At 33.0% G+C, this 25,342-nt stretch overlaps 2 protein-coding genes across 2 annotated transcripts; one reads left to right on the forward strand and one right to left on the reverse strand.

Annotated features, from left to right (window-relative positions):
• Window positions 1–658: 658 nt before the first annotated feature.
• On the forward strand, window positions 659–11,156 carry LOC148307599 (dynein regulatory complex protein 9-like). Its single transcript, XM_088263069.1, has 10 exons — window positions 659–908; window positions 1,834–1,946; window positions 2,729–2,799; window positions 3,564–3,726; window positions 4,297–4,443; window positions 4,834–4,939; window positions 5,877–6,071; window positions 8,152–8,283; window positions 9,747–9,910; window positions 11,000–11,156. The coding sequence occupies exons 1-10, from the start codon at window positions 837–839 to the stop codon at window positions 11,025–11,027; spliced, it is 1,191 nt and encodes a 396-aa protein (XP_088119195.1). The 5' UTR covers window positions 659–836; the 3' UTR covers window positions 11,028–11,156.
• A 1,083-nt stretch (window positions 11,157–12,239) lies between these two features.
• Bcs1 (mitochondrial chaperone BCS1) lies at window positions 12,240–19,876 on the reverse strand. Its single transcript, XM_088263070.1, has 7 exons — window positions 19,431–19,876; window positions 18,253–18,392; window positions 16,648–16,860; window positions 15,946–16,084; window positions 13,596–13,790; window positions 12,865–13,008; window positions 12,240–12,434 (listed from the first exon to the last, which is right to left on the reverse strand). Exons 1-7 carry the CDS (start codon window positions 19,751–19,753, stop codon window positions 12,314–12,316), a joined length of 1,275 nt encoding a protein of 424 aa, XP_088119196.1. The 5' UTR covers window positions 19,754–19,876; the 3' UTR covers window positions 12,240–12,313.
• Window positions 19,877–25,342: the final 5,466 nt, after the last annotated feature.

Genomic DNA, 25,342 nt, shown 5'->3' on the forward strand with positions numbered 1-25,342 from the left:
AACCAAAATCCACTTAATGATCTATAAACCTTGTAAATAATAAGCAAGGTATATAATAAATGCAATTCCCATCTTAAAAAAAAACTTGCGCTTCAGGGAACTGTCCAGGATAATATTAAATAAATATTGGAGTGTAAAATCAGTCATATTTATTTTCACCCCCCTTGGGAATCGAACCCGGGACCTCCAGCACGGTAGCTAAACACGCTAATCTTTACACCATGGAGGCAGACTATACTAGATAAGTTTATACTAGGAACTTACTTATTTATGAGGCGAATGTAAGTGGAAAAAAGAGCAGAGGAAGACCGAGAAAAACATGGCACAATCAGGTATGCCAAATACTTGAAAGTGGTCAGGTTAGTAGTCGTAACAATCGGCGGGTATGTATGAAGAGATGCATGAACGTGGAAGAGGCGAAGAATGTTTGCAAAGACAGAGTGGTGTGGCGTTCTATTCTCTCTGCCTATCCCTGCGGGGAAGCGGCGTGATGGTTAGTTAGTTAGTTAGTTAGTTAAGTTTTCATATTGTCCATAGATACCTACATGCAAAATATATTCATAGAAAAAATAAACTTTAAAATCAAACAACGTTACCATGGAAAAAAAATTGTTTCCATAGGAACGTTATTTGATTTTTGTACTATGACAACCGAAACTCATTGATCAATATTTTTTCATACAAGCAAGATAAAATTACAGATTAAAAGGCATACTTTAATTAGGAAACTACTGTCATTTTATTTTACTTTGGAGTATACTTTTCACAGATGTATTCCATGGAATGTGTATATTTAAATATTTAATTAGATTCATGTGATATGATATGATATTATCATGGAACAAGATTCTGACAAGGAAGAGAGTGAATTAGAAGAATCAAAAACTTGTAGTTTAAAGTTGAATGGGGTAAGAAAGAAAATATCATAATTTCCAGAGTTTTATTCATTAAAAAAAGAGAACCCTTTGTGTTTTATTATTTACAAAAATACAATTTTATACTATTACTTTATATTATAGCCTAAGCAGCTCATTATCAAAAATGGGTATCAAATTTTGGTGGAGTGGGTTCGAACCGAGAAACTCTGTAACTTAATAGAAACTTAATAGTCCGCGATACTAACCACGGGACCACAACCTAACAATTAAAATTAGTATTTTGAAATACAATTTATTAGAATATGGTGCTTATAAATTATACGGTCTGCCTCCAAACTGTAAGCGTGTTTATCTACCATTCTGGAGGCTTCGGGTTTGATTCCCAGGGGGGGGGTCCAAAATAATAAATATTAATATTTACAAGTAATTATTTATTATTTTTATATAATATTACCCTCCGCCTCCGTAGTGTAATGGTCAGCACGCTCGGCTACCGTTCGATTGAGGTCTCGGGTTCGATTCCCAAGGTGGGTAAAATAATTATAAGTGATTTTTTCACTGTCATATTTATTCAATATTACCCTGGTACCTGAAGCGGAGGGCTGATCACCTTTCCTTCACGTGTAAAAAACGATCAAGATAACACTGCGTTTATATGACGCAGTGCCCTATGCACCATTGGGGTGCGGATAAGAGTTTTATTTTTATTATTATAATATTACCCAGGACTGGTACCTGGAACGCAGCACTGACCACCTTACCTTCATTCGGAATCAACATCACCCTACGTTGACATATTGTACAGTAGAACCTTTCATAACCAGCACCTCTCATAATGAGTAATTTCCATAAAAAGTAAAAAAAAAGTGAAAAAGTTGCTCCCTTAACTGGTGACATTTTACAGAAAAATGGCAAATCTCTTTTTCACAACATTTAAAAAAACCTATTTTTTCAGTCCGAAGATGAGGAATCCATTTTGCCTGAAAGCACTTTTACATCTCCCGGAAGAGATTCTAACCGTTGGTCGGAAACTCAACATGAATCAATCAAGCTTTCCAATGAGATCAAGTAAATGACTTTCTTTTATATATTATACATAATTCTTCTTATTTTTTTGCATCGTTGTTCTAACTGCAAGGACGATTGTGACCATCCTTCTTGAAGTCGGGACAACTTGTGGTAGGATCATCAGTTCTAGGAAATGGAGGAAGAATGGTAGGTACTTTAGGAGAAAAAAGCAGTATGGAAACAATGGTAAGGGTACTCAGGGTTGTTTACTCATACTAACTTGTATAAGAAGCTAAATTCCTCAACACCACATTGGATTATTCATCCTACGGATGTTCAAATGGAGTAAGCTATTTAAATACTTATCAACTGATGGCGCCGCAATCCAGTTATACAGTGGAACCTCTCACAACGAGTAATTCGCATATTGAGCAAAAAAATGTGAAAAAGTTTCTCCTTAGTGAGAAAATTTCACATAGCGAGATACGGCGCCAGTCAAAACAAAAAAAAAATTCGTAACGTGTCGTTTACGTCGTTTTGAGTGTGTCGTTTAACGAGTATGATTCTGAACGAATTATGCTCGTTATCAGAGGTACTTCCAATTCTAGTAAAAATGCTACCCGCATGTGGAAGGCACCCGAGACCATGGCATATATATAGGTTTAAAAAATTAATGAGATATATAGTGATTGCTTAAGCCAGCCAAATTCCAGGTCATGCAGCCAAATGCAAGCCTTGGGATACTCAGACCTCCATTTTCTTTCATATAAAAAGAACAATAGATGTTTCATATCAAGTTGAGACACCTATAATATTAATTAATTATCATTAAAATATTACAGATTATCCAAAAAAGAGAGCCAATTTCTGGCTGCAGTTCTTCAAGACAGCGTTTGCCAGATTGTTATTTTAAGTAAGTTTTTATGTTTTTCTTTAACTGTTTGCACATCAAATTCTTAATTCTAATAAAAAAGTCTAAAAAAATGTACATAAAAACATCTATATAAAGTAAAGGCAGGCCTGTGGTTCTGCTGTAGCCTCCTCAGTGCGTTTGGCTACTGTGTTGGAGGTCCTGGGTTGAGTTCCTAGGATGGGGACCTTTTGAAATAATTTTATTTATTTAGTATCTATAGTATAGGTACCTGAAGTATAGAACTTACCTCGACTTCATGTAGATATAGATCATAAAAATGGTGCATCTATAAGACGTTTGCACCATTAAATGCAGATCAAAGTTATAGGAAGAGAATATATATTTAGCTGGTACAGATTTGTACCCATGTTTTCAAAATTAATAGAATTAAAAAAAAATACGTGTTATTAGGCAACCCATCCTAGGTGGAATAATTTGGGCCATTTGACAAAATGTAACGTAAAACAATCACTCAATTAATAAATAATAAAGGTACTTGGAAATTGCATACTTAAATATCTTCTTCTTTCAGACTTCACCCCAATTTATCATCTTTGTAGTCTGTTGGTGTCAGCTCTCTTCGTCCTTAGGTTGTAGGTCCTTTTATCATAGATAATGTCACCTAGGCCATGCCATCGAATCATGTTTTCTTTCCGCAGCATCCATGAATTCTTTGGTCTTCCTCTAGATGTCTTTCGAGACAGATCCATGGCGATTGCCTGGTTGACAATATAATAAATTGCATTTTCAAATATGATTAATAGATAACTGCAACAGAGAGTTGATGGAAGATATGCTGAAAAGAGCTAATGATAAAAAATGGAGTCCAGATGGTGATAACGTCCCGCCGGAAGATCGCATGGAAAAAGTAGATTTGCAGGAGTTGGCTAGTGACACTCACAAATTAGCTAAAATGGAGAGTGACAGGTAGGTATCATACATATAAATATAGTGATGCCTCGTATTACATACACAATTTGTTCTAGGAGTAAGTTCGTTATATGTAACGCATTTTCCCATAATAATTGAATTCACTCTGTAGCATAAAATATGCTACTTTAACACACTATGGACGGGAAAGGTATTTCTATTCGTTCGGTTGATTGATGCTTTACCTTCTGCGCCGGCGTCATTTCAAAGTCAGTTTGTTATATTATGTACCAATCTCTTTGTGAACTTTATAGTACATAATTATCAAATTCCTTAGCTAGCAGTCCGCAGGCGTAAAAAACACCCATGTTTAATGTGTTAAAATAAAAAAAGATGATCACATTTATTTTTTAGTCAGACTGAGATTTAGGAAAATTTACTGAGGCTTGCAGGGTCAAATCCTCTTGTTCTTGTTGAAGAACGACTGCTGTGTGTTGATGTATGTTCGTACGAGTTTGTACAGGTGCAATGGATGCGAAAATATTGCATCTGATGCTCTGCTCTATGCACCATTGGGTGCAGATAAGGGTTAGAGAAAATTAAATTGTTTATTGAATTTGCTTACAGGAAATATATTATAGAGACATTGATTGCGACGTACTTGGATCTTAAAATCAACAGAAGTTTTCCGACTCTTCTTATCCAGTTATCTGATCTCGCAGCCAAAGCATACCAAGCTATAACCCGGGAGCTCCAGTACAATGAATATCGAACGTACGTGTATATGCTATAATAATAATAATATATACCAATATTATATGACAAACAAATCATTTTCCTCTCTCAATACTTAATACCTGTATTTTTACTTGTTTCTGTAAGTTTATTGTGTTTTCATATATTTGATATAAAACATTTAAACGATTTTTATTGCACTGTATTTCATTTCATGTTTTGTGTTTTTAATAAATATCAAACATTTGACAACCATGAACCATGGCCACCCTATGATAATACACCTCATAAAATAATACGGTAAAATCAGTTTGAGCCATTTCTTCAGCAGGGTTACACGTATCGTGTACAGGCAAATCCGCAAAGGCCTATTTTAGACAAAATGTTAATTTGAAAAGTTTTTGTACAAAATTTATAAATTTTTTGCAGCAAATTGAAAAACTTACAAATAAAGATAAGAAAAGACACAAGCATTAATAAAAGCACGCTGAATAAATGTGAAGTGGAAATATACAGACTGCTGGATGAAATTGATGTGAGTATAACAGAAAATATGATCACTGCTTAGCACTGTTAGCTAAACTGGCAGTGCACAAAGGAGTCCCGGTTCCAACCCTAATGTATGGAAGTGAGGCATGGAGTTGGCAAAATAAGGATAAAGTAGACTGAATGCAGTCAAAATACGATCTCTCAAACGAACGTGCGGCAAACTATTGTGCAGATTGATGTTCGAATGGTGATTTATATCACCATTTAAACATCTATATTGGACATCATTTTCTTATAGAAAAAATACACGGCTGAAATAAGCATTATCTATAAAATTAAGAAAGATGTGTTGATATGGTTGGAGTATGTGAATCAAATTAGTAAAGAAAGAATAGTTTAACAAATTTATGCGGCAAATGTGGTTAGTAACAGAAGCAGAGGAAGCCCGATGAAAACTTGGGATTAGCAAGTATTTAAAATACTTGAAAGTGGTCAGGTCAGCAGTAGGAATAATCGGCGGATGTGTGTGGGGAGATGCATGAATGTGGAAGAGGCATAGATTGTTTGCAAAGACAGATTGGCGTGGCGTTCTATTCTCTCTCCCTAGGCGTGCTGTGAAGCGGAGTGATGTTTAGTTAATTCGTTTTTTAGGTTAGATTAGGTTATATTATTTTGAGAAATAAAAAGACTTTGTTTTTTGATCCACTCACATTTTTATTAACAACCAACTAGTTTCGGCAACAACCTGTTGCCCTCTTCAGGGTTTAATTTATATTTATGACATAAATTAAACCCTGAAGAGGACAACAGGTTGTTGCCGAAACTAGTTGGTTGTTAATAAAAATATGAGGGGTTAAAAAAACAGTCTTTTTATTTTTCAAAATAATATATCAACATGATCCACAAAGTTAATGCTTTCAATATTCAAACCATAGATTAGGTTATGCTACTTTCATGTCATTCGTTGTGTGATTTACTTTCAGGATAGCACCTGGAACAGCGAGATAAAGACTCGCTACATCGAGGGTTGGGAGAACTCTCAGATGGAGCAACATTCCCTGGCCATACAGCAGACTGAGGGCGTGCTGGTCGGAAGCGTGTCCGGAACGGAGCTCAGGATACAGCAAGAGAATAGAATTAATAGCGAAATAGAGAATTTCATTAAACACACAATTCAGGTACTAAGCTATCCATATCACTCTTATTCTAATCCTTATCCTTAAAGGGACAATCCAATCTTGTTATATAAACATTTAAAATTACTGCCGGTACGTGGAATATTGTGGATGAGTATCATCGTTGAGCAACAAACTAGACAAAAATATCGAAATCTTCTAGTACACAACCATGATACACGATTTACACAAAACGAAGGTCTGATAGTCCCAAGAATCAACAATAAATATGGAAGTCAAACACTGCAATATATCGTTCCGAACATTTTTAATTTGTTGCCGACGGATGTTAGAGGTCAAAATAAAAGATGGAACAAAGGCAAAATAAAGGAATGGGTAAATGATCAAGAGTTAATTTTATGAACATTGTAAAAAAGATTATATTGTTATTTTTTCTCCTTTTTTGTGTGTATATATTAGGTTAAAATGGTTAAAAAACAATAAAAAAATGTATGCAAAAAGAACTCCACCGACAAGACACACAAGGTGGCTTGGTGGGTCTCTGCAAAATAACTTTTTATTTTTATTTTTAATATATGTTAAAAATTGTGATTAATAAAAATAAATAAATAAATAAATAAAAAAAATAAAAAAAAATCCGCATATAATGGTGCATAGCATCATATTGACGCAGTGTTAACTTTGTCCTTACTTACATAAAGGCAAGGTCCTGCAATTCAGGGATAATTTTTTGACATCTTATCAAAGATGAAGAAGAACATGGAAGTCTAGGCATTTACGGGGTTAACGACCGTCATAGGCTGGTTTAAGTGATCACTTTACACCCGTATAACATTCACCAATTCTACCCATTATTGACAACCACACTACTCAAATTCTTGGAAGTTCTATATATATGAACCAATTTTTAAACATTGTTCTTGAATCACTAGAACTTCACTAGAGACATCTATTGGTAAGGTGAAAAGAAGCTTTTTATTGAGCAGAAACTCTTTTTATTAGTATGTGAGGTCCGAATCCTGGATTATAATCACACACATGAGAAACGCCACAAAATATCATTTTCATTTTTATTATTTAAGCTTATAATTTGACCAGATAATTTATTTACACCATTTTGAGTGTGTCCAAATACTTGTTCGCAAAATCTAGGTTATCTTCAATTGCAGGAGTTCTTTAGTTAGTTAGTCTTCTTTTTCCTGGCTACATCCCAACTTATCGTCTCTGTAGACTGCTGGGGTCAGTTCTCCTCGTCCTCAGGTTGTAGGTCCTTCTGTCATGGACAACTTCACCTAGGCCATGCCTTCGAACCATGTTCCCTCTTTGCAGCATCCATGATTTTTTTTGGTTTTCCTCTAGAAATCATTCGAGAAAGATCCATTGCTATTGCGTAGTTTATGACATGCTCGGGTTCTCTGCGCCCTATATCCGCCCATACCATCTCAATCGTCTTTCCTCTAGACTAGTTCAGAGTAATATTAAATAAATAGAGTGTAAAATCACTAATATTTATTTTTACCCCCCTGGGAATTGAACCCTGTACTTTTAATACGGTAGATATACATGCTAACCATAACACCACAGAAGCAGACAAAATATCACTCTAGTTTATTTTAATTTTATTTTTAAATGGGTTCTAATTCATCATCTTTCTCTTTGTATCCTTTGAGGTCTCATTCTAGCATAATTGGCCTTTGATTAGTCTTTTTTTCTCTTTGATAGTTATGTTAGCAAAAAGATAGGAACAGAAAATCTCTAGTCATGGGTTTGGACTCCGAAGGAGTCCAGCTTTAAGTCTTTATTTCTTCTCCATCTTAGTCCTCATTACTGGAGGGTTGTGACCCTTGTGGAAGCAATGATTCTTCTCCAGTTGTCCCTTGACAGCGCTGTACGTAGCGCTCCAACCACTGAGGTGCCTGCTAACTTGATCAGTCCATTGTGTGGGTATCTTCTTCTCCCTCTCTTCCCCTCCAGGCTACCCTCATTTCCACGCGCAACATATCCAAAAAACTGAAGAATCCGTCGTGAACAGACATTAGCCAAGGTCAAGCCATCCAATATAATAATAATAATAAGTCTGTATAGTACATTTTTAAAGATTATAATTGAATATAAATTTTAGGACTACTCGGACCAAATAGAAATGTGGATGAACAATTATGATGATGAACTGGAACAGTTGGATATGGATTTGAGGATGATGAAGGAGAAGAGAGATATGCAACTCGAAGCAACAGCTGCACTTGAAAAATTGGTATGAACAAAATGTCTATGTGTAAAACATTATGTTATTTTCAGGTCTTGACAGTGGTACAATAGTGCGGATTAGATATGTAACACATTGCCATAAAAAATATAATTTTTTATTTAGACAACAAATGAATTAATTTGACAAATTTACAGTATATTGTATGCTGATTATCTGGGAATATTATTTATTGTTTTGGCATTCACTTTATGGCAAGACATGATTGAATTATAAATAAAACAATTGTTTTTTACCACTTGAGTATTATTATACGATATATTGTTACGGATAGTTTTGGAAGCTTCTATATACGGGTTGTTTTAAGTAAAATGTGGGTAAAACAGAAAAACAAATATATCTTTTTAAAAGAAAAGAGAAATATTTGTGTTCTTATTATTTACACAAATATTTCAATTTCATAGTATGTATTTCTGTGAGCCCAAGCGGCTTATTATTAGAAATAGGTATCGAATTGTGATAGAGTGGGTTCGAACTGAGAAACTCTGACTCAAGAGTCCGCGACACTAGCTACCGGACCACAACCTGACACAATCTATTTAAGTGTCGGGTTGTGGTCCCGTGGTTAGTGTCGCGGACTCTTAAGTTAAGAGTTTCTCGGTTCAAACCCCTCTACCGTAATTTGATACCTATTTCTAATAATGAGCCGCTTAGGCTCACAGAAATAGCATGAAATTGAAATATTTGTGAAAATAATAAAAACACAAATATTTCTCTTTTTTTACAACAAGTACAACCACAGATGGCAGTGCAAGTGCCATTTTAGAAATAAATGTCACCGGGCTTTAGTTATAAGCCCGGCCGTTTACCCATACTCCCATGAGGAAAGTTTTGTCTGGATGACAATGTACAGCCATACTCCCGGACAGGTTAATACTGACTATGAATAGAAGACAGGATGCAGGATGATGTTGAAGCGTATGTTCAGAAGACTTGCAAATTGGGACCTCATTTGATATTAATTATTGATTTGGCATAAGAGCTGATCACCTTTCCTTCATGTGTCAACGATCAAGATAACTCTGCGTTTATATGACGCAGTGCCCTATGCATTATTGGGGTGCGGATAAGGGTTTTATTTTTTATTATGATTATATATTTGAACAGTTTTCAATGTGCAAATAAAATTAACACATTTTCAATGTTGTTTTTATCATTTTCCTTGTTATCCGACTTGCTGCGGCCGGTTTAGGTCGGATAATGGAGACTCCACTGTATTATACAAGTGTTTAATTTTTAAAATGACCTCATTGGATTGACAATTTTCAGTTGTGCATGTTTTCGGAATGCCCACAAAACGTACTATATCCCAGCAAAAGAGGCATATTTTTAACTTAATATTTACCTCTGCCCTGTAGCGGGTACTTAATATTTACCTCTGCCCTGTATGGACTCTACTGTATTACACAAGTGTTCAATTTTTTAAATGACCTCGTTTGATATTTTTGCAGAAGGCCGATCACAAGGAAGAAATGGATGCGTGGGTCGCATTTGTGACGGAAAGGGCCCGCCTGAAGGCTCTGGAGGAACTGAGGTGGCGCAGTGCCATACGTATCCAGGCGTGGTGGAGGGGAACACTTGCCAGGAGGCTGTATGCTAAGATGAAGAAGAAAAAGTGAAGGAACTCTTCATCTCTGCCTCAGCAGTCATTGCATCACATCATATTCATCGATACATCATCATATACTTCATTGCTTCGCTTCTTATTAATTACTCTTGTTCTTATTTATTTTTTACTGCTTCTTAATGTCCTCATATCTGAAGTTCTTAGATGAGATTTGAGAACTGATATTTCTTGATGTTATTTACTTAACCTTTCCTTTCCGATGCTAAAATAAAACGCGCGTCCCGGTGCTGGGTAGTCACTACACAATAAAAAGTTTGCTATTTTAAATCGGAAAAATACGGACTTATACCTATACTTATAGCTAGCGGAATTTATAGCTAATCCCTTTAACCAATTATAAATTAACTAAAAAATTATAATAATTTTGATTTATTTGCTGAAAACATAAAAAAAACCATCTGACAACGTTCAGGGAACAAGCATAGGTCCACTCTTGTCGAAAGCTAAAGAGCTACTGGCGCTAACTCGCTAGCTAGCCAAAGAACATTGAGCTTTGAGCTCCTCACGCTTGCACAGTGTAAGTATGTAAGAGTGAGATGTGAATATAGTGTCGCGGTTCCCGTACACTCTTCACGCGAATTTTTTTCCGATATTCACAAAATACCTCTGATGTACCCGATAAATTCTGTTTATTATTAATATTATTTTTTAAATCAATGTGTTAATATGTTATGGAGGAATACCTAAAATCTTAGCCTTGTATTTATTATATTTATAGAGATATTATGGTTATTAGAAGCAATGTGTAGTAGGTACACAACACCGGGAAGAGGGGGTTAAACAAACATTGCTACAATCACCCTTATTAATTTAATTTTATGTGTTTTTATTCATGCATAACAGGAACATTAAATAACAAGGTAAGTAAGAATTATCGATTATTTAAGGCCCACTTTGACAGGTACCATTATATCACATTGACAATGACGATGTCAAAAAAACAAGATTGTTGCTTCTACTTTCTACTCAAAGAGACTTAGAATAAACTCGCCTGTATATTATTTATCATTATTACTCATAGCTTCATAACATTAAATTTCTATATATTTTTGCTAATTAAAATTGTATTTTTTTCAGTAAAAGGAAGAAGGGGAAAAAGAAATGAATATTTTACAAAGAAAATTACGACAAAAAAACATAGGTTAAAGCTGATAATGTTTACATTTTTTTGTTTTTGTTTATAAATTCATCTATATTTATTTATATGTTTATCTATTGAGAAATACACATAATATCATAAAATTAATGGTGTTTATTATTTGTGTTAAAGATGTTAAAACAGACAAGAAGTTTTTACGAGGAGGGAATAAAAAAATCTTGGCATTCACAGGTTTTAAAACCTTTTTCACATTTATTTGACGCACTCTGTCTAACCATTTCAGTGCTGAGATTTTTTTCTCAAATGTATTCTAAAATTGCTGAAGATTTTTTTACTAAAATGGTTCATTTCAAATTTAGTGAGAAATTTGTGAAGTATTTATTGAGACACCTATAATATTGACATCATCCGTTGGGTCAATATTCCAGTGTCTGATATAATACATAATATTGACACATTGTTGGCGGGAAACATTTAAAAGCGTCTTTAACCTGTCCAAGAGTGGGTTTTTAAAAATGTATTTTTTTCTTTTTATAATTTTATATTATAGTCGATGCTATAAGTAACATATTTTCTTAAATAAAAAAACATTCACCCCAGTAAACATGATTTATCAAAACATCAATAATTTTGACCCAAATCATGTTTTAAACATGTTTTGATCTAATTCATTCAAACCCTTATCCGCACCCCAGTGGTGCATAGGGCGCTGCATTATATAAACACAGTGTTACCTTGATGGTTAACACACGAAGGATAGGTGATCAGCTCTCCGCTTCAGGTACCAGTCCAGGGTAATATTGAATAAATATTAGAGTGAAAAAATCACTTATATTTATTTGACCCCCCCTGGGAATCGAATCCAGGACCTCCAGAACGGTAGCCGAGCGTTCTGACCATTACGCTACGGAGGATTTGATATAAATCACGTCATAAACCATGTTTTGCATTGGTTGTACATATACGACAGTACTCCTGGACAGGTTAACATACTGTTGGTAGAGAGCGGGAGACGCCAAAAAACGTTGCACAGATCAGAATTGGGATTGCGATTACTTGTAATTAGTATACTGAGGGTCGGGCGGCAGACTGTCTGAGAATTAGGCTCGGGGTTGATGAAAAAACCACCCGACAACAATGTGTTAACATTAAAACAAAAAAATCACTTATAACTCTTGATGATTTTCTGCATGTCTTGTGAAAATACAATAAAATCTACAAATTTGATCATAAATATGTATTTTAAAATCATAAAATATACTATATACAATTCAGTCTAGTGATTTGATTGGTCATGTCAATTCCCAGAGTTTAGAGACATTTGCAATGACTTCTTCCATTGGTTCATTTTTGTGGAACATGAAATAGCCCTGAACCTGTGCTGGACTGACCGGCCTCTTGAAGGATGTCACCCTACAAATTAACAAAATATTAGCTGACATATATGTGCAACTCGGTAAAGTTATTAGTACAGTGAAACCTCTATCTATCGTTTTTAAAGGGACCTAGTGAAATAAACTATGAATGCAGGAAAACAATGAATGCGGGATAAAGAAGTCAATACACAAGGATATACGATCGAGTAAAGATACCGTCCTCCCAATTGCATAACCATTGGTAGGTTGAAATTTTAAGAATACAAGTTTTAGACAGTTTAGCGTGATCGAATTTACACGCACCGATCAAGAGCTCCCATCTGAAGAAAGATGGACAAAAGCACAAGCCAATCCGAGCCGATCATCGTTTTCAAACGCTAACTGACGTGCCGGACGGTAAAATTCCGTGTAATTCCGGGATAATTTCATATGTAAGTTATGTATCGATTATTGATATAAAAACTTACTTATCGGCAAATATTTTAGATTGAGTAGCGGATTCTTCTCCCCTGTAGAATCTCAGGAACATTAGTTGCAGCTGACTATTGGAGCAATAGCCGACGTGTTCTTTTAGGTCCACTCTACCCGGCCTCACTAGCGCTGGATCTAATCTAAAAACATTTTGAAATATGATAAAGTTTCAAATTCGTTTAAATTGTTTCGCCTAGTTATGGCATTCGTTTGAACAATTGTCACAATATGAATTTTTATGTGTTTTAAATAAAATACAACCTAAAGGACTCAAAAAATCTGTGTTTGATTTAAAAATTAATTCATAAAATAAGCTCTATTATTGAATTTGTGTTACTTTATACAATAAGTAATAAAATACAATTTAGTAGACTTAAAAAATAAGTGTTTTAATTGAATATTTAATATACAAATTAAAATGGAGTTCTAAGAATTAAACGCCAAATCTATAAATAAATAAACTTTTATTTTGTTATTATTGTTATTATTGTTTTGTTATTATGAATTAGTTTTTAAATCAAACACAGATTTTTTGAGTCTACTAAGTTGTATTTTATTAAAAACACAAAAATTAATACTGTGACAGTTGTTTCGCCTAGTTATGGCATTTTCAAATGAATGCCATAACTAGGCGAAACAATCCTAACAATATTATTTCTTTCTAAGTCTTTTTATTTCTCAAAATAATACAGCTCAAGGTCAATTTTGTATGTTGAATATGCCAAACCTGTCTAGGTAGTTTGTGGTCATGAACACGATTCTAGCTTCCGTGGAAGCGACTCCATCCAAGCAGTTTAGAAGTCCACTGAATGTGACTCTGTTGAGACCCTCGTACGCCGACTTCTGCTGCGGTGTGTCCTCCCGGGATATGAAGGCGGCGTCTATGTCTTCAAGGAGTATTATGGACTGTTGGGGCGCCACACTGAAAATTAAACATAGACACAGATTGATAAAAACTCTTTAATTTAAAGCAGGCCTGGCCAACCCAAATTGCCCCCGGGCCGCATCGATAACCTAAAATTTTCCCAAAGGGCCGCATACAGACATTAGAAAAAAGATTATAACAACGAATTTCATACTTATTGATTTTTGTAAGTTTTTTTAAATTTTTAAATTTTTATTTTTATTTGTATACTTATTTACTCATATCATGATTAAAATCAAATTGTAATTTTTCTTTTGCTTCTAATGGATTTTCACTTTCTATAACTAAAGCTGTGTCATCGGCAAATATATATCTATTATATTTACATATTTAAATATGTTTTTCATCACTGAAACATATATTATGTACAGTTTTAGTCCTAAGATCGAACCTTGTGGATCTCGTGATAAATATTTTTTGTCTTTACTGAGAACATTTTTGATCCTGATTTTCATTTTTCTCCCCGTTAGATAGTTTTTAAAAAAGTTTAGCAATTTTCCCCTTATTCCTATTGATTTTAATATACTAACCAGTTTTGCGTGACATAAAGTGTCGAAATTATAGTGTATTTGTAAGCAGAAAGTACAATCAAGAGAGTTGTGAAAAAAAACATTACTATGATCAGATTTGAGAAGGAAACAAACGTTGAACCAGCAAAAAAATTATCTGTATGGTAATAAACATTTTGAAAAATTTTAACAGTCAAAAATATTAATTAGGACACATCAATCAAACAATATTACCAATTTTATTTTAAATAAAACTTATTTCGCTCACTCCTTTCAAGAACGTCATAAATCAAAAAATGTGATTTTTCAGGAGAACGTTTTTAAGGTTTAAAAATATAATACAATTTATTACAAATAAATATCAAGCCACTTATTGAACTTTTTACTGTGCAACAGATCTTTTAAGGTTAAATCGGAAGGTTTTTTCTCCATTTGAAAAATAACTAGTTTCTTTAAAAAAAAATTAAACAATGCCTTTTCTTCAAAATGCAAAAACAACACTTTCTGCCCTGTAGCAGGTAAATGTCAAGTTGAAAATATGCCTCTTTTGCTGGAATATAGTACTTTTTTTGGGCATTTCGAAAACATGTATAACTGAAAATTCAGGATTTTTGATTTATGACGTTCTTGAAAGGAGTGAGCGATTTATCAATGGCCACTCAGTGCGAGATTTTAATTTCTTTTCGTTTACTTAATTTTTCTAAAGTTATTTCAATATTTGCACACCTTAATTGGTTTTGAGATTTTTCAAGATTGCCTTAAATTGACGATCCTTAAGAGTATGTGAACGGATATAGTTCACTGTTTTTATAACAACATACATGACTTGGCTCATAGATAATACTTGAGCGCATAAATTTTGTTGATGTATCAAACAGTGTATCACATTTATATCACTGGTTTAAAAATATATTCATCATACATGACCGCGAGTCGCACATAACGGCGCGGGTTGGCCACCCATGATTTAAAGGAATAACCTGCAAAGCCTCTACTTTTAGAGGCTTGTCTGCAGGTAGGATAGTAAGGATAGAGAAGGTAGATGTGAAAAATACATCAGAAACACCAAAGAAATTTTAATTATTGTTTCCGCATTCACTTTGTGGTAAGACATGAAATTATTTTTTTTAAAAACACCCAACTTACCCCCCTCCTTATTTATAGAACAGATAATTATTTATTTATTTATTTAATGAACGGCTAAAACCTTTAACATAATACATATATACAGTATCTAAAATAAAAATACACTAATAGAGAAACAAAGTCTTTAAACTTAAAATAATAATAAAATTACAAATAGTAAGCACTGGTAAATAAACGTCTCCTTCACACACTATCAGCAAGCAGCGAGAGAGAGATTTATGCTTTAGTTAATATTTAGACCTGAAGATGAAAGCACAGCTTTCGAAACTAGTCGTTATAATAAAAATATAAATCAAGTGGTAATGAACAAGTATTTTTCTTTTATGATAAAGCCAAAGAAAATAAATCTTTCTTAAATATATTTTGCAATTGGCGGGAGTCAAACCTGCAATGGCAATTTCGGAGTCAAGCGTCTTCCCAACCAGAGTTTTTTTTATTCATAGTCACAACTCTAACATGGGAGCAAAAAGCTATTTGATATTGGAATGCCCTCATACCTCATTAGGTGATTGAGTCGGTCGTCAGTGAGGCCCTTATCTGAGAGATTCAAAACACAAATGGCAAATTCCAGCTCTCCGGCAAGAGCTGTGATGAAGGAAGATTTGCCACACCCTGGGGGACCGTGCAGAAGGTATCCTAAAAAGAAAAAGCAAAGAGAGAGCATTATAGAATGTATACACATCATACGGTGTTAAAGTCTTCTTCTTATTCTTCGTGGAATACAATCTGTGTGATGATTGGTTTGCTTCTTTCACTGTCAATCTCCACCTGTCTCTATCCTATATCACTTCAACTCGACGCACCCGCTGCAACGCATGTCGTAGATGATTTGGTCTATCATATTAAGCGGGGTCGTCCTCTGTAGTTTGTACCTTCGCACATGCACTCTGCAATCGAAAGAAGTAGTTCTGGGTGTCCCTACCTTACTAAGTAGTACCTAGCTTACCTTACTACCTACCTCTACTGTCTACCCTAATTAATTCTCTGTGCATGCCACAGCCTGCTGTAACAATCATATCAAGAAATAAGAAAAGGTTAAACTCATAAGACAGGGTTGAGACAAAAAATTACCTGTGGACTGTTTATGTGGCTCCTATGGAATTATAAATGCTAGAAATTTGTTGTACTTTTCATTTCTTCAGGGAGACCATAAAACATAAAAGTTTGGGTATTCTTAGAAGTCTGGGTGTGCAACATACCCCTCCTGTACGGAATCCCTCGATCCGTGTACCAAGTGGGATTACTGATGAACTCCTTGCAGTCTTTGAGGATCCTCTCAGCGACTCCATCGTCCAGGACCACACTCTGTATGGGTCTCCTTCTGCGCGGGTGTCCCAGCGGCCTCCACTCACTCCCCATGGCTGTGTACATGATGGTCTTCCCTTCATGCTGTTTCAACGCCAAATGCCTAGCTGAAAAAAATCACGGTAGTCTGAAAAATATTTCATTTAGATAATAATCCCTATGACACCGTAGTTAACTAATTAACCAACCATCACGTCGCTCCGTTACCCCGCCTACTCGCCTAACTATAAATATTTCTCTGTTAGCTTATATCCATATCTGAAGATGGCAATGTGTTTGTCGAAACCAGTTGGTTCAAAACTAAGTTGAGTTCAAAACATTGGTGAAAAACAAAGTTTGCATTTTATTTTCTTTGTGGGTTACAATGTCTCTTCAATTCGGCGTACCCGCTACAAAGCATATCGGAGATAATTTGGTCCATGTAGGTTAAGTGGGTTTGTTCTCTGTAGTTATTTGATTTATTTTGTTTATTTTATGATATTTTTAAAATGTGCCACAAGTATCAGCAAAAAACATTCAAGAAATTATAAAATAGTAATTGGATATAACCGAGAATTGCAGTAGAAGTATTTATCTCTTTTTATTATTTTATTTTGTATTTAATTTATTGTTTCATTCATATTTTTATGCACGATGCAGTAATCACATTTTAATAATACGAAACAAAATGACATTTTCAAATTTTCAAAATTACATAAATCAAAGTTCATTAGAAAATTAAAATGGTAGCCATTTCAAATTCATCTCCATTTTCGTTTTTACATTTTACACATCGCTCACTCCTTTCAAGAACGTCATAAATAAAAAAACTTGATTTTTTAAGAGAACGTTTTTAAAGTTTAAAAATATAATACAATTTATTGATTTGGCGTTTAATTTGTAGAACTCCATTTTAATTTATGTATTAATTTTAAATCAAACACAGATTTTTCGAGTCTACTAAGTTCTACTAAGTAACTTAGTAGACTCAAAAAATCTGTATTTGATTTAAAATTAATACATAAATTAATATAATACAATGTATTAAAATAAATATCAAGCCACTTACTTATTGAACTTTTTACGGTGCAACAGATCTTTTTAGGTAAAACCTGAAGGTTTTTTCTCTATTTGAAAAATATTTAGTATATTAAAAAAAAAATATTAAAAAATACCTTTTCTTCAAAATGCAAAATCAACACTTTCTGCCCTGTAGAGAGTAAATATTATATTCTCAATATTATTAATATTTAAAGCATTTACTTTGTGGTTAGTCATTTTTACTTATTTATTTTTTTACAAAAATGTTAATAAAATTAGTATATAACCACTCACCTGGTGAGTGGTTATATACTAATTTTATTAACATTTTTGTAAAAAAATAAATAAGTAAATATTATATTAAAAATATGAAGCTTTTGCTGGGCATTTCCAAAACATGCACAACTAAAAATTGACGATTTTTGATTTATGACGTTCTTGAAAGGAGTGAGCGACATGTACTCATTTCTTCAACTGACCTTCCTCTAATATGTTGAAGTAGACTGTCTTGTCTCTGCCGAAGGCCGTCAGTGTGACAGTCTCCCACGGTATTCCCATATGAAGATCTAACGTGTGTTGCTCTCTCGTTCGCTCCACCTTGATCCATGTGCTTTTATACCTTAAGAGGAATAATACAAAATTTTAATATATGTTTTATAATTTTGTCAGCCTCTGTAGTGTAATGGTCAGCACGCTCGGCTACCGTTCTGGAGGTCCCGGGTTCGATTCCCAGGGGGGGTTAAATAAATATAAGTGATTTTTTCACTGTAATATTTATTCAATATTACCCTGGACTGGTACCTGAAGCGGAGGGCTGTTCACCTTTCCTTCGTGTGTAAAACGATCAAGATAACACTGTGTTTATATGGCGCAGTGCCCTATGCACCACTGGGGTGCGGATAAGGGTTTTATTATTTTATTATTATTAGTTAGATAACTACATAAAAGTAGTTATGTTAATAGTCTCACTTTGCTAACAAAACATTTAAATATAAAAAATAACTCTTCACGCGCTGTTTATACGCAAATTGGTTTCCAATATTCACAAAATACCTCTGATGTACCCAATAAATTCTGATTATTTTTTTATATTATTTTTTTTAATCAATGCGTAAATATGTTATGGAGGATTACCTAAAATCTTGGCCTTGTGTTTATTATATATATAGAGATATTGATGGTTATTAGTAGCAATGTGTACTAGGTACACAACACCGGGAAGGGAGGGTTAATAATTACTTTTCATAACTATTTTGTAAATCAATTACTGATTGATAGATTTAAAAAACAGTCTTACATTAGTTTTTTTTTAATCAGAACATAAGTGTGTTAATTTTTTATTTATATAAAATTGTGCAATACCAATCTGCGTTTGAATAAATTAAAAAAAAAATACAAATGTAATATGCAAGCTGGATGGAACACTGGGAAGGGAGGGTTAATAATTACTTTTAACAACTTTTTTGCTAATCAATTACTAATTAATAGATTTAAAAAAGAGTCTTACACCAATTGTTTTTATCAAAATATTAGTGTGTTAATTTTTTATTTATATAAAATTGTGCAATACCAATCTGCATTTTAACAAATTTAAAAAAAAACACAAATGCAAATGTAATATGCAAGCTGGATGGAACGTTTCATCAAATAAGTTTACCTGAAAAAATGTGTCCCAATACTAGGAATAAAATCGTATTTAGTATTCACGTGACCGGTTTCTTTGAGTGAGAAGGACGTTTCAACACTTAAATGTTGTGTCGATTTGGCTCCTTTTACCGTCATCCAATGAAGCAGCCACTGATACGACTTGTCTCTACAAGGGACCTCTAAAGTTATCATTAATTTACGTCTTAGTACGATCAGAGCACCCTGAAGACCATGTCTTAAAAGTGCTGCACCAGCTCCTAGCGCAAATAAACCCGAACCGGCGCCGAAATATGGGTTGTCCCCGAGGGCAGACATGTATTCACTGATAGTCATTTTTATAAATTAATTTTACGACACTTTTAAGTTATTAATAAATGTTTTTATTTGGTATTACATCACTTGACGTCATCCGCTAGAAGTTTACGAAATGGAAATTTGAGGTTATATTTAACTGTCACTTGTCAATAAAAATTGTATGTATCCAATGCGCATGACAAGAGATTATTGCGCAAGCGCGCAAGTACTTACTTTAATCTTCCCGCCATGTTCAAATTTGACAACCTAAAATTTTCCAAATAAATGAAAACTATGTAATTATTTATTTTATAAAAATTTGTCTTATTTGGCTAAATATCGCAATAAAGTGGATTGTTCGGCCAACTCCGAACAGTTCGTTATTTTGAAAAATACAACATAATTATGAGGTGCAATAAATTTTTGGAGGTAATAATGAAAAAGCATGAAATCGTCTGAAAAAAATACCTAATTTAGTTACAGAGATATAATAAAATAAGTGGTTAGTGCTTTTGACTACCGTGCATTAGATTTTATGTTTATTATTAGATCTTATGTTCGTAAAATAAAATGTCAACATTATTTAATATATCATTTATTTACCGTAAAAAGTAGCGCTGTGTTAATAATTTTGTATTGTTATTAACGATTAAGTTAACACTGCGTCAATCCGACAATAATATCTCCTAAGTAACCCAAAGCGCTTACGTACAAATATATTTTTAAATATACTTTAGAGAATACATTTTTTTGACATCTAAACATGGATGAAGAAGAATATGGAAATATGGATATTTAAAGGGCTTATGACCCGTCATAGACTGGTTAAGTGATCACTTTACACACGTGAAACATTCACAACTCTACCCATGATTGACAACCACTCTACGTAAATTTTAGGAACTCCTGCATATGTTATTAATCTCATGACGTTGTACATATTAGTTCACAAGAGCCATCTATGTTGGAAATGAGAAAGCTTTTATACTATTTAGCAAAGATCCTTTTATTTTGATGTATGCAAGATCCGAACCTCGGATTATTTTTACATACTAGCAAACGCCTGAAAACATAATTTTCAATTTTTTTTGCTGCTTATGATTTGACCAGTTATTTTTATTCACATCATTTTGAGTGTGTTCAAATACCTATTCACAAATCTGTTTTCTCCACGACATCTTGTTTGCTTCTAAAGACTATATCAATATGCTAACTATTTTGCATATTAACAGGCGTACTTGTTCATGGAGTTTCCAGTCCATTCTACATAATAGCCCAAGAAGACCGAGAAGAAGGCGTCATCGGCTCCAAATTTTTCTCGACTTGAAAATATTTTTCGACGATTGACGACGTTTTTTTTATTTGTCATTAGCATCATCATACCATTATCCATATCTTTGTAAGCGCCCTTGAGGTGGTATTTTACGAAAATGGCGCTATATAAATTATCAAAATTTATTAATATTTTTTTATGCTACGGAGTCATACAGTTGATATAAATATGTTTAAAATGTGTTTTTTAATGTTTTTTATCTGCGCTTAACAATCATAGGACGAAATATGAAGGTTACCATTGACACCATAGGCCTTGTAAATATCCATACTTCCATATTCTTCTTCATCTATGACGAGATGTCAAAATGTAAAAACAACTCCAAAGTGGAGAAAATACAGATTTCTGAAGTGAAGTATTCGGACACACTCAAAATGTTGAGAACTTAACTTTTCTATAATTTTATAAATGTATCGTATCGTATATATGTATCAAATATTTGAAAATGTATCGTAAAATGTGTAATAATTTAATGAATGTATCGTATATTTTAAAATGTTTCGTAAAATGTGTAATAATTTTATAAATGTATCGTATATTTTAAAATGTTTCGTAAAATGTGTAATAATTTTATAAATGTATCGTATATTTTAAATGTATCGTAAAATGTGCCCTGGGCACGGGAAACTTTTTTTATTTAAAAAAAAAGAAATATTTGTTTTTCTATTATTTTCACAAATATTTTAATTTCATACTATTTCTGTGAGTCTACGCGGCTTATTATTAATTGCGGTAGAGGGGTTCGAACCGAGAAACTCTGACTTAAGAGTCCACGACACTAACCGCAGGACCACAACCAGACAATATGGCCTCTATGAGGCCATATTATTGTAAATAAACCAATAATTGCATTATACCACAAAGGTAATTGAAATATATATTTAAAAAAGGAATGTCACAAAGATTCCCATAAGATAACAATACAGTTACGATTTCGAACTTTTCGGACCAAATGAACCATGCTGACGTTTGATTGATGCGATTTAGTCCGTATAAAATCCTGGGAACCCCGCATGCAATATATCTGAACTCACTCCCTCGACATAACTTGGTACTTGGTTATTACGGGAAAAAGAATAACTTCATATTACATGCGGGTCGCGTTTAAGGGTAGAGATATGGTATCATGTCGGCTGGGAACAATACGCATAGCACATAAATATTACAATTGTTTAAATAGCAGTAACCTGAAATCTGAAAATAAATTGAAGTATAATCTATGATAATCTTGTATCGTTTGAAGATTGGAATTTTTTTTACACTGTAGCCAAAGTTCTTAACTTAAAAGTCGAAATCAAGGTTAGTTATTTTTAGTAATTAAATCATGGCTTTTTTCCATGTAATGCGGTAGATCGCGTTCCGCCACATTTTTTCACGGATTTGTTTTTTTTTTTTAATTTTCAAATTCAATTAAACAAAATAATGTTTGTGCTTAGGTAATTACAATCTTTATTTATATAATTCGTCAAAATTATAAAATATGGTTTTGTAATGAATACTTAAATGATATTTGAATATTTTTTTTAAAAGTAAAAAGCTTGACATGAAGTGAGTTCCGAGAGCTTTTTTGTTTTTAGAAAAACCCTGAATACAATAAACTTTCCATTTTTTTTTATTATTTTTTATTATATTGTGATATCTCAGCATACACGAAGAAGAATATGGAAGTCTGGGTATTTATTTTATTTATTTAGAAATTTAACAGAACATTAATATAAATACATTTACAATAATAAATAACAAAGAAAACAGGTAATTCTAACATTCCAATTACAAAATTTCACAAATCGCTCACTCCTTTCAAGAACGTCATAAATCAAAAATCGACAATTTTTAGCTGTGCATGTTTTAGGAATGCCCAGAAAATGTACTATATCCCAGCAAAAGAGGCATATTTTTAACATAATATTTACCCGCTACAGGGTAGAAAGTGTTGTTTTTGCATTTTGAAGAAAAGGTATTGTTTAATATTTTTTTTAAATTTACTAAATATTTTTCAAATGGAGAAAAAACCTTCAGGTTTAACCTAAAAAGATCTGTTGCACAGTAAAAAGTCCAATAAGAGGCTTGATGTTTATTTTTAATACATTGTGTTATATTTTTGAACTTTAAAAACGTTCTCCTGAAAAATCATTTTTTTTTATTTATGACGTTCTTGAAAGGAGTGAGCGAAATGTCAAATGAGTTAAAAGTAAACAGCAAAAATAAAAAAAAGTTAAAAGATTAATCGGCAGACTTAATTGAGAGCTAAAGTAAAAGTAATTATAAAAAAAATCAACCAGTTATAAGTTTGTAGTATTTTTTTTCATAAAAATAGAAGGTCATGTTTTTAGGCGTATACTAAGTACGTGATTCGGGGAGAATCATGCATACATTTAAATAAGTGTATCATCCCTCCATGAGCTTACAATTCACAGTAAAATTCATTTTGTATCTTTAATCTGTCTGGTCACTTTACAAAAAAATCCTCATTTTCTATGTAATTTCTCTATTACAAAAAATGACCAACCAAATTCCGATATCATTTATTCGATTTTCAAGTTTTGTTTAAGCGCGAACGTTTTTCATAGCTCATGCAGATTCTTTGTTTTATTTATATAAATATATTTATATAAATATTTACATAAATAATGTAACCAATGTATAATTTTTTGGTTATCCAGAGAAAATCACGATTTCTGCTTGCACAAAATTTCTTATTAAGATTCCAGCAAGTTATAGATAAAATGTTATTTTTCTTTCTAAGCCTTTTTCTAGAAGGATCATTTTCATGTTCTAGAGCTCATAGTGACTATGCATTTTTTTTATTTTAAATTATTAGACAATGGAGTTCATAGGTTGTATATAATATACTCGTAAATGCATATATTTCTTTAAAGTTGCGGCATGGTTATTTATCACTCGTGTCAGGAGATCAACATGTGGGTTGTTAGACGTATGCGTCGACCAATCTTTTTGACGCAAAACCTACCAAAAACATTGCTATGTTGGGGATAGTACTTAACTAATTAAAATTAATTTGAACAAGTTGGAACGAATTTTTTCTTCTGACAACACCAATATAAATAAACATTAACTTCCGATTACTGTTTTTTTTTAAATCGAGGTGTATTCAATTGATTTCTTTCGCATTATATTTTTTTATACATTCCTATTTTAGTAATTAATTTATTATAGCAAGAATACCGAAAATAAATGTTTTTATTTATATGGAAGTGTCTGATATTTTAATTAAATTTTCATTTAAAAAATATATATTTTTGTTACTTTGTATTTACAAAAATACTTCAATTTTATACTATTTCTGTGAGTCTAAGGGCCTCATTATTAAAAATGGGTATCGAATTTCAAAAAATCATTGTTTGATTCAATATTTAATACACAAATTAAAATGGAGTTCTACAAATTAAACGCCAAATCTATAAAAAAATATAAATAAGAGAAATATTTGTGTTTTTATTATTTTCACAAATATTTCATTTCATACTATTTTTGTCAGCCTAATCGGCTCATTATTAGAAATAGGTATCAAATTGTGGTAGAGGGGTTCGAACCGAGAAACTCTGACTTAAGAGTCCACGACACTAACCACGGGACCACAACACAATAATAATAATAACAATAACGTGCACATGACATTTGTATCGGCGCACAAGTATTTCAATTGATCCATTTAACTCCAATTGAAGAAGCAGCTCTTTTATCTCGGGGGTTTTTCTCTTCAATTGGACTCAATTGGTAATTACGACCAGAGTGACGCATTCCCGAGTCTCCACACTTTATTCCTACATCGTCACAATGTTCAACGCACTTCCATAGCATTACAGTGTTGGATATTTATTTATTCATATTATTTTGAGAAATAAAAAGACTTTGTTTTTTGATCCACTCACATTTTTGTTAACCAACTAGTTTCGGCAACAAACTGTTGTCCTATTCAGGCTTTGATTTATGATTCATAAATCAAATGAGTCATAAATTAAACCCTGAAGAGGGCAACAGGTTGTTTCCGAAACTAGTTAGTTAACAAAAATGTGAATGGATCAAAAAACAAAGTCTTTTTATTTCTTAAAATAATATATCAACATGATCCACAAAGTAAATGCTATCAATTTTCAAAACATTTATTTATTCATTTACTCAAACTACTATCACTACCATCACGCCGCTTCACTGTAAGGGTAGGTAGAGAGGATGGAATACAACACTCCTCTGTCCTGGCACGCACTCCTAGCTTCCTTCACATCCATATATCTAGTCATAGACAGGGGTGGGCTGCTATTTTTTTTAACAAT

This window comes from Brachycentrus maculatus, unplaced genomic scaffold, assembly GCF_059751285.1.
Source record: "Brachycentrus maculatus isolate JH-2025_06_01 unplaced genomic scaffold, ASM5975128v1 h1tg000196l, whole genome shotgun sequence".
In the NCBI taxonomy this organism is placed as follows: domain Eukaryota; kingdom Metazoa; phylum Arthropoda; class Insecta; order Trichoptera; family Brachycentridae; genus Brachycentrus; species Brachycentrus maculatus.